We start from the raw sequence: 11,097 nt of genomic DNA on the forward strand, positions 1-11,097 counted from the left end.
TATCTATACGGCTCTCTTGACACATAGATTTACATGAAAATTCCTGAAGGATTTAAAATGCCTGAAGCGTGTAAAAATTCTTAAAAAAATTATTCAATAAGATTGTAAATTCTTTATATGGACTAAAACAATCTGGACGTATGTGGTACAATCGCCTTAGTGAATACCTGTTGAAACATGGTTATAAAAATAATACAATTTGTCATTGTGTTTTCATAAAAAGTGATGAATTAAAATTTGTCATAATCACTGTATATGTGGATGACTTGAATATTGTTGGGACTCTTAAAGAGTTGGAAAATACAGTGAATATTTCTAAAGAAAGAATGAAAGATTTAGAAATAACAAAGTTTTGTCTCGACCTGCGTTCGAGCACTTTTTTTATGAATCTTTCTTCACCAATCTGCTTATACAACAAAGGTCTTAGAACGATTTTATATGGATAAGGCACATCCACTAAGTACTATAATGGTTGTACGATCGCTCGATATAAAGAAATACCATTTTCGTCCCCGAGAGGATGATGAAGAACTGCTTGGTCCAGAAATACCATATCTTAGTGCTATAGGTGCACTTATGTATTTTGCTAATTACTCACGATCTGATATATCATTTTCTGTAAATTTGTTAGCAATATTTAATTCTTCACTCACGATAAGACATTGGAACGGGGTAAAACATTTACTTCGATATCTCCGGGGAACAATTCATATGGGTTTATTTTATGCGAATAATTGTGCATCACCAATTGATTGAATATGTAGATGCAGGTTAATTATCCAACCCACATTTATGTCGCTCACAAACCGGCTATTTATTCACATGTGGGGGTACATCTATATCCTGGCATTCTACAAAGCAAATTCTTCGAATCATGAGGAAATAATTGCAATGCATGAATCAAGTAGAGAATGTGTATGGTTGAGAATGCTAACCCAACAAATCCAAACATGAGTCGATTGCATCAAGAAATATCATCTCCTACGATATTGTATGGAGATAATGTTGCATGTATAGCTCAATAAAAGGAGGGTATATCAAAGGTGACAGAACAAAACACATTTCTCCTAAATTTTTCTTCACTCATGATCTCTAGAAGAAGGGTGAAATTGATGTGCAACAAATTCGTTCAAGTGATAATTTAGCAGATTTATTCACAAAATCTCTATCGACCATAATATTTGAGAAGTTAATTCATGGCATTGGAATGTGTCATCTTAAAAATATAAGTAATGCTTCCATTAAAAAAAATAATATATTATACTTTTTTTCTTTCATCTTGATTTTGTTCTTGGTAAAATTTTAACGAGACAAAACTGTTTAGAGCCGACTTAATTTCGACAGCCGGAGTATATATATATAGTAATATTTCTTGATTAATTGACGTCATTTCATTTCGTTTAAGCAGACGTATGGAAGAGAAGAATATAGAAACATGTTTAAATTAAAGGGCTCACAAAAATAAAAAATATTGAGCACGTGTGCAAATCCTTTTTCTTCTTACGATGTTATCTTCACAAAATTGCATGCAAGTTCAACTATAAATGGACGAGTGTAGTTCGACTCTAAAACACCACTCAAACACTCAAAACCTGGCCTTTTGAATTGAGAGCTGAGCAAACAAACAGAGCGACAAATTATTTTTTAAAACATGTCCAATTCTATACCACCATAACTACACTTCTGTTCCCAATTTAGCTTTTATGAGCTTCCGAAAACCCCGCGAATCGCTAGATATTGATTTGGAGGACGATGGTATTCAGAAAGTCAGCCAAGAGTGCAAGGAAGTATTGCTTTCTCTTCCTAGAGAGAAAGGTTGGAGAACTTCTTATCTCTATAAGTACCAAGACTTTTGGTGCCAGCCAGAAGAAATTTAGGCCATTATCGCTTTTCAAAAGCATTTTCAAGCTAGAGATAGTGATGTTGTCTTAGCTACCATTCCTAAATCAGGCACTACTTGGTTGAAATCCTTAGTCTTTGCTACAGCAAGACGACGCCGTTTTAACATTCCAAGCTCAAACCATCCATTGCTCAATTCAAATTCACATGATTTAGTCCCTTTCTTTGAGTACAAGCTCTATGCAAACAATCAAATCCCGAAACTTTCGAAAGTCGACGAATTCGAGCCTAGGCTTTTCGCGACCCATGTCCCATTTCCTTCATTAGAAGACTCTATCAAAAAGTCAAACACAAAGATTATTTATTTGTGTAGAAACCCTTTGATACTTTTATTTCCTCATGGCATTTTGTCAACAAATTGAGGCCACAAAATCTCCCTCCATTGCCTTTAGAAGAAGTGTTTGATATGTATTGGAAAGGGGTTATTGGTTTTGGTCCATTTTGGGAACATATGTTGGGGTATTGGAGAGAGAGCTTGGAGAATCCAAACAAGATCTTATTCCTGAAATATGAAGATATGAAGGAAGATATTGTATCACACTTGAAAAGATGGCAACTTTTTTAGGTTGTCCTTTTAGTCCAGAAGAAGAGAGGGAAGGAGTGGTCGAAGAGATTGCTAAATTGTGCAGCTTTGAGAAAATGAAGGAATTGGAAGTGAACAAAAGTGGGAAGTCAATTAAGAAACTTTGAAAATAAGCACTTATTTAGAAAAGGTGAAATTGGTGACTTTGTAAACTATCTATTCTCCTTCAATGGTGGTCCAATTGTCACGAGTCATTGAGGAGAAGCTCGCTGGAAGTGATGTGGATTTTAGGACTATCTAATTAATATCGGAAGGTCAAATTTCTATAGTGGCCAAGTGGAAGCATAATATTCATTAGCTTTCTCTTCTCCTTAGACTTGTTTAAATGATTTAAGTATAAGCTTGCATTAATATTTGAAATATTTAGAAAATAAAATTAAGAGTGTAATAAGTTATCGCCATATATTATTAAAAAAAAAAAAGTTATGATAATGTAAAAAATGTTCGATATGTTATCATGCAATTATTTAGTTTGCTTTATGTTCGTATGTAATTTATGAACCGTATACATCGAAAAATTTATATCTATTTTTGAAACGAAAATAATTTGTGTGTTTTTTAATACATCTATCCACTCAACGTTGGTCTAATTAAGAGGCGAACACATATACTCATATCGGAGTCGGTGGAAATGCCTTAAGAACATCTATGATAATGTAAAAGGCCAACTTTTAAAACATATGATACATAAATAGAAATAAAAAAGAATTTGGGCACATAAAGTTTGAGGTCAATTTCTCTGCATATTCTAACTTCTTAAGTTTCAAGTTAATTTTTTTTTTATAAATTGAAATGATAAAAAGATTTATTGGTAAGTAAATGTTATGATACTACTTTTTAAAGTACAACTTGGGTTCGAGGAGAAAATAAAAACCCTAAAATGAGAGTTTTAGAGAGAAAAAAATTAGATTTTCATAAATCATATCAGTATCTTAATTATTTACTATGTTGAATTTTAAATTTAAACCCAAAAATCACCTGGTTCTTCAGTGGAGATGCTCAAATTAATTGAGCCACGTTGTGTACTTTTTGATAATGCAGTTATGTGTTTGTTTGTATTCTTAGGCTTTTTTTCTAACGATAGTTTGTTGTATTCTTAGGTAATTATACTGGTAAAAGTATTTTAAGAAACAATTATTCAGATAGTAATTAATTTGAAATATTTCATTCAAAATGTCTATCGAAAGATTCCAAACATCCTTGTAACAGAATATATGTTCAAAAGAAAAAATATCATAGATTTTTCTATACTACCACACATTTCTCAAAATATTTTCTTCCTTTTTTTGAGAGTAAAACTATTTTAATGCTTTCTTGCTTATTGTACAAATTGACTTGTGGTCAGCAATGAGAGGTTACATTTTATATCCCAAAAAGTTATGTTAATCAACCAACCTTTTGTAATGTCTCTCATATTTGTACTAAGGCATCATTACACACATATAGATATATACATGACAACTCTCTTTTTGTATCAGTATTTGTGTTTAGCTTTGGTCCCCCTTCGTTCGATCATAGAAATGTTATCCATATAATAAAATTCTATGGTGATTCTATATGGATTGAAATTTCATATCTTTATCCATAATAATTAAAAAATATATATATCGTTTTTTATTTTAAAAGGAAGAAAAAAAAAAAAAAGGAAATTAAAGAGATAATACTAATGTCAAATTTAGCATAAAGTTCTTCTAATTTACATATATTATGAGACTTAAAACTTCAAATATGTATATACATATATTATGACACTTTAAGTGAAATACAATAAGCATATTAATCTCTGTGGTCGTTCTTATTGCTTCGTGAGCCGGCAGTTAAAAGGATTAGTCTCACGGTTATCGATTGTGAGGATATTCGAGAAACTAAAAAAAACATATTAATAATTTCAAATAAAAAACATATTAATAAAGAAAAGTATGAAATATTTTAGCCCCCTCAAATATACCTTGATATATTATTTCTCCTTTTAATTCCACATTAATTTAACCCTTATATTTTTGCAAAATAATATAGCATCACCTCTTTCCGTTAAACTTTTTCTGAAAAAATAACCGTTATCTTGACCTGTAATTTAGGAAAATATCGCTTTATCCTCATAAATAATTCATCATTTATCACTATCCCCTTAATAATAATAAACAAGATAATAATTATAATTTATATTTATATGTAAATAATTAAAATACTAAATTGAAATTTAATTTTATTAAATTATAATTGAATTATAATATATTAAAGTGAAATTTAGTTAGTGCATAATTTTCATAAGCTATAACTTTGTGTTTAAATTAATAAAAATTGTGTTACTCCAAATCTAATATATAAATAATATAGGTCAATGATTTTTATATATATCAAAGTTAAAATCATAAATAAAATTATATTTTTGAAAATAAAATTATATTTTTGAAAATAAAATATTTTTAGAATGTTAACGGTCAAAATAATGGTCTGCAAAAAATTTAGGAAATGAGGAAATCATTATATTAGAAAAATAATGGGGTTAAATTTTTAAAACTAAAAGGGAGTGATCATATATTCAAGCATATTTAAAGGGTTAAAATATTTCACCAGTAATAATCTAAGTATTAATTATCAATTACTATTTCCGTTTTTAATTAAAGTGTCATTTTTTTTATCCATTTTATATTCAAAATATGAGAGTAATTAGGGACGGAGGGAGGTATAATATATCGTCGTAGTCCCCATAGCAAGTCACTTTCATTATATAACAACAATGTGTAAGTTAAGTTGGACCAGGAATATATTATTAAAAATGGCTGAACTAATTTACATCCATCAATTAATAATATCCGGATAAAACTCCTAACTCTCTAAGCTAGGTAAAAACTTATCGAGAGACTCTTTGGTCGATTAACTTATCTCTGAATTGACATTCTTTGCAAGAAAATTGTGTAAAGGGATCATGAGATGAAAAAGAGAGGAATGCTATAGCCATCTCACTGTGAGGTACGAAAGATGAGAATATATCGCACCTGTTTCGTGATTGTTGTTGGGTGAAATCTATTCGCAAATTCTCGACATTTAAGAGATCCTACAATTTCAAAATATTGTACCAAATCAATGGTTGAATTCATGACAATTTTCAGAATGTGGGAGAGGACAATTTGAAGATGTTTATCGTGGTTGCATGGTGGATCTGGAATAATAGAACAATTGTATATTTCGTGCAAAATGTGGAGTGCCTGCTCAAAGTGTGATAGGCTGAAGCATTGGTTGTTGCGGCTTTCGGCATTGGATCAGGTATCTCATACTTCTAATGTCGTTAATCGTCATACTTTAGTTATGTGTGGTATCCCGGCCCTTGATCCTGAAATATTAAAAGTGAATTTTGATGCATCATTTTTATTTAGCTTTCAAACGAATAGATATGGTTGTGTGTTGAGGGATCATGCTGGGAATTTAATTGCTGTCGAGGTTGGATAATTGGGGGGGGTGGAAATTGTTTTGCAAGCGGAATCGTTTGCAAAGCTTAAGGGTGTCGATATTGCTGCTACGCTTGGCTTGTCTCACATCATCCTAGAGGGGATTGTCAAATTTTAATCTCGGAGTTCAAGTTCGATTTGCCAAGCTTTGCTAGTAGTGGAATTATCATTCAGGAGGTTAGGAATAAAGCTAGGATATCTTTTCCTAGATGTAGTTTTTCATTTGTTAAGTGGACCGGAAATAAAGTTAATCATTGTTGGGCTCACTTAAACACTAGTATTTCTAAAAAATGGTAAATACATTATGTTTTGAATGATTTTGAACATTCCAAAAAAGGATAAATACACAATAGCCCATTTTGAGCGAGGCTTTATTTGCCTTGGCAACACGGCTCCATAAAAAAACGGATTAATATCGAGGGGCAATATCGTCAGAAATTCTAACGTCGCCGTTAATAATAACGGACTTCAGCTGGTTCTGATTGTCTGCTCCACGACAGTTACGTACAGAAATGAAACGCTCTGGCTAGGAAAGAATAAATACTTTTTTTGAGAAGAGGTAACAATTAATCTTTCACAGTACAAATCCTACATTGGAGATTTATGTGTCTATACAAATATAATATACAATTCTAGTTCCAATTTTCGAAACCCAAGTAAGAACAGTAATGGATCGTAAGGACCCTAATCTTGATTTTTTTTCCAAGTAAAATGATACATAATTTTCATTAATTTCTTCTATAAAGAAATATTATCTATTAAATTTCCTCAATTCAAATCCTGACGAAGAAAATACTCAAATCAGGACCATTATCTCCATCATGTGGATTCAACATGTAGTAAGTTTCCGAGTCTCTCGAATTAGTGACACGTTCGAAATTCGCGCGCATATACGTTAAATCTCCATCCGAATGAGAATTCATCTCGATGCTTTCGCTTGGTAACACCCCTGCCCCCATCGAAACATTCTGGAGCATTTGAATTACCATCAAGTCCTCCCCTGTCGGTTCCCTCTTAACGGCATAACCCGATTTCTCCCATTGCAATACAGAGTCCAAATCGGCTCATCGGCGATTTTAACCTTCGCGTGAGGCTTTTCTCGCATTCTAATGCTATCCTAACGAGCCCGACTCCCATATCTTGAAGCAACTTTCCAGTGTGCATTGCAAGTTCTAGTAATACGATAGGAATACCTCTAGGATTTTCTTGAATGACAAGATTGACCCTATTTTTCCGATAACCGAATAGGGTTCCTGTCATGCGCCTGCCACGTTGGATATGGGTGTCCCGAGACCGTTTCCGATCGGCATCCTACAGGCGTCGGGTTGGATGATCGGAAACGATCGGAATACGGCACGGCATTTTCGAATGAATCTTGTCGACTTTGAGTAGCCTTTTTTGTTTGATGGTTTTTCGAGGGTGGTCATAGGCGTGACCGGTGCCGACCAGGAATGTAGAGGCATGTGTGGAGGTGTTGATGGATGTGGTGTTGCCATTGTTGTGGTGGTTTTCTGTTGGTGGCTGTGGAGACATGATATATATATATATATATATAGTTAAATAGTTAATACTTAATGGTGTGCACGTTAGAGATTAATTAATATACAGTTTGACTAATTCTTGAATAATTAATAAGATGATGAGTTATAGATGTGGACTGCTTCTTGACTTAATTTAGCTTTTTTATATTATTGTTGGGTTCTATAGCAATACTTTGTGAGAACAAGTCATGTATTGCATTTCAGTTGTTTGGAAAGTAGTGATCTACAGTAGTATTTCCTAAGCTTTTGAAGTTGATAAATGATAATCGTCCCAAACTAACTTATATTCCCTCCGTTTTCAATACATGATTTTTAAAGTTATTGACATAAAAAATAAGGTAAATTTTTTTTTAACATATATTGATCTAAATTAGACATAAAAATCATTTATTTTGAGATAAAATGAAAAGTCTAAAACGACATGTATTGCGAGATGAGAGAGTATGTATCAAGTGAGACATTAGTTTGTAACCGGAAATATGATTTATATGGTTCATTGAGGCTTCGGACTACCGTTTAGTTTAGGCAGTAAATTAGGAATATAGCAGTAAAATGCTTGACGTTTGACTCTGCTACTGATTCGACAATCAAGAAACATAAACAATCTAGAAATGAACTTTATAATTATTCTAAAATCTAGTTCGAGGCTGAGCTGAAACCTCAGAAGTCGTCTTCATGACATCGTGTCTATACTTTAATCGTGGTAACGTAATTTAAAATAAGTTTGAAAATTTTTCTTTAAGAAAATTTAAGTTAAACTTAATGTTGGAAAGTATTTTTAAAAATTAAAAGTACTTCTTGAGATGTTTTCTGAAAACTTCAACGGGGAATATTAAAATATGTAATTAAACATTCTATTTGTGATTAGCAATATCTCGTTTGTCAATTCAAATTTAATAAGATAAACAATACTTTAAAAAAAATAAAAATTGAAATAGTCCTTCCAAAACACTAGCCACTTATTAACAGAACGTGAAGTTGTCTTTCTCCCACAGTTTAAGCTATAACTCAGAAAGTAAGAAGCCATTTTTCATTGACTTACAAGTATTTGTTAATTATTGTAAAGAAAATTCAGCTATTTAAATCATCAATTAGGTCATAGAAGATTGGGTTCATTGAATTAATTAAACTTTTTTTCCCAAGAGATTTGACATTTTTCATGCCATATAAAATGATACATAGCCCATAGACATACAACCTTTATTATATGACCTCTAAACAGCCCTATGGTTGATGGAGTCAGATGAACAAAGTGCCAAATTCAACCTTGTAGTTTTTCAAAGTAAATCTTATACTATAGAGTTGACAATAATTATCGTATGCCTAAGATAGGGAGTTTTATACCTATAAATTTCTCAAAATAAGATAAAAAAGCAACTGTATTGTTGAAAATCCAAAAACGAGAAATATCAACAGATTATTATCCTGAGGGCTCAAACTAAACTAGGAGAGGAATCACAGAACATTCTGATCAAAACTGAGCCGAACCGAACGGTGTAGCAAGAACTCAGAAATAGACACAGATACAATAATTACACAGAAAAACACTTTCTAGAATCTACAAAGCTCACTATACTTTCATCCATCTCCTCCATCGAATCACATCACAAGTAGCATAAAAAAACTACACGTGATAATCATTAGACTCCTTAAACATTTGATATGAAGTATGCCGGCTGCTTACTTGTTTGATAAGGAAATCCAACTTCAGTATCCGTCGTTAGAGTTGATGAATGCTGGAAATGTATCATTTGTCGCTTGTGTGAGCTGTTGTTGTAATTCTGTCCCTTTGTCAGAGACTTTGTTATGCTTGGACTTGACGGAGTCTTTTGGTTGTCCAGTTGGAAAATCCGACACATAATTTATGTCTTTTTTGTTGAACATGAGACCTGCAATGGTTCTATCGACAGTATTGGTCTCTAACTCAGCTGCTTGCTTTCTTCCAAACCTATAAAATCAAACTATGATTATTAATAGCCTAAACTGTGATTCGAATAAGAAATAGGGGAAAATCAACATTTAAAATAAAAGAACCTCAATTGTTCATCTTGGTTTTCTGTGGAAAGCTCTCCATTTTCGTTTGTTGCAATTTCTTTAGAGTTTTTTGCGAGGCGGTAACACGCATCCCGAATGCAAATGCGAGTTCTATCTGTCATCTGGTTGATTAAAATGGAAAGTTAATATCACTGGCAATAGGCCGCATTGTATATATTATGATTTATGACTCAACTACAAGGTCATTCACCTTTGCCATCACTGTCTCGAGCTCCTTCAGCACGGATTCTTCAGATACAAGCCCATTTGAAATTTTATGCCCGCCAGAATTGACCAAGACATTTGCTGCTTGTGCCTTTAACGAAAATTCTCACGATTAGATAAACCTATTCGTCCAAGACTAAGAACATTGGATTCCATACAGCAACATGGCATTAACAACATATAAAGCTCTCAAGGATTAGGCTAGTTGTTTTTTTGAAGGATGAGGATTTAAGGATCATTTTCGTCCCTGTGTATTATTAACACTTTACATTACTTGGTCTTTTTCCTTTATTCTTACAAGAATTTTAGTCATTTCCGCCAGAATCTTACGCCTTAATTTCCATGGTTATAACAGAGCCCTGTAAGAATAAAATAAAAACACCAGATCATGCAGTGATAAAACAAAGAGACGAAAATGACCTGTATCCCATTTTTGAATCCCCGATCGATGATATAAACACAAGCCAGACCACTTCAAACACAAAAAAGCAGGCTATGCAGCAATCTAATCCAACTAATGATACAAGAACAAGTGGACCACTAACGATAATTCATAAACAAGAAAAGAGACGAGAAAAATCTCACCTTTTCTGCTGTATGTTGTTTCTTCTCATTTTTGGGTGAACTAGACTGTGAAGATGGAGAAAATGCAAGATAATATGAGCTCCCTGCATTGTGTTTGTTACCAGGGACAGTTTCCGAATTAAACATTGTTTCCAATGATTGAGTGTCTGATGGCAAGGTGGAAAACTCAGGGAAAGCAGAATGATTTGCAAAGATCTCCACTTTCTTGATAATCGATCAGGGAATTCCTGCAGCAAGTGAAATAAGAAGAAATAAAGACTGGGATACTGTGAGGAAATTATATTATAAGCTGCAAAAGGTGAAAGTAAACTAAACATGCATGAAAACATCGCGACAGCCCATGGGTATAGAACATCCTTCATTAGTTTTAGATAGGATTAAGTGATGGTCTTATGGAATAAACTTCCTCCGCCATCCATCTATTTGCTGCATAACTGGTACTACTAGAGATAAACACGACGTAAACTTAAAAACTTCTTAGCATTCAGTTTCCATGGGATATCTGAGCATTTAAGAATTAGGATAGGGATACACTAATTAGTCGCTGTGCTTTAGTGGAAAACCAATATTGATCATTTTGTTTTAAAAGGTCCGAGATTGTAGAAACAGTTTCAAGATAGAGACATATCTCGAACGTCTTAAAACAAAACGACCAACATTGGATGTTCCTTGAAACACAGAGACTAATTAGTGTAGTATTATCCCTTTAAATATGATAACCTGACAACCTAATGCAGTTTTAAAAACTATATGATTTCCTACATTCTTTCAAACCAATATC

The 11,097-nt window shown here is 32.8% G+C and overlaps 1 protein-coding gene and 1 pseudogene across 1 annotated transcript; one reads left to right on the top strand and one right to left on the bottom strand.

Moving 5' to 3' along the window:
- The first annotated feature begins 1,703 nt into the window (after positions 1-1,703).
- Positions 1,704-2,723, top strand: LOC139881524 (cytosolic sulfotransferase 15-like). The gene is given in 5 exon segments (XM_071865980.1): positions 1,704-2,211; positions 2,214-2,429; positions 2,432-2,577; positions 2,579-2,641; positions 2,643-2,723. Coding segments are annotated over 5 exon segments (1,014 nt in total).
- A 3,981-nt stretch (positions 2,724-6,704) lies between these two features.
- LOC139881525 (protein MIZU-KUSSEI 1-like) lies at positions 6,705-7,427 on the bottom strand (annotated as a pseudogene).
- Between the last annotated feature and the right edge of the window lie 3,670 nt (positions 7,428-11,097).

The sequence above is a fragment of the Rutidosis leptorrhynchoides genome, unplaced genomic scaffold, assembly GCF_046630445.1.
Source record: "Rutidosis leptorrhynchoides isolate AG116_Rl617_1_P2 unplaced genomic scaffold, CSIRO_AGI_Rlap_v1 contig17, whole genome shotgun sequence".
Taxonomy (NCBI): domain Eukaryota; kingdom Viridiplantae; phylum Streptophyta; class Magnoliopsida; order Asterales; family Asteraceae; genus Rutidosis; species Rutidosis leptorrhynchoides.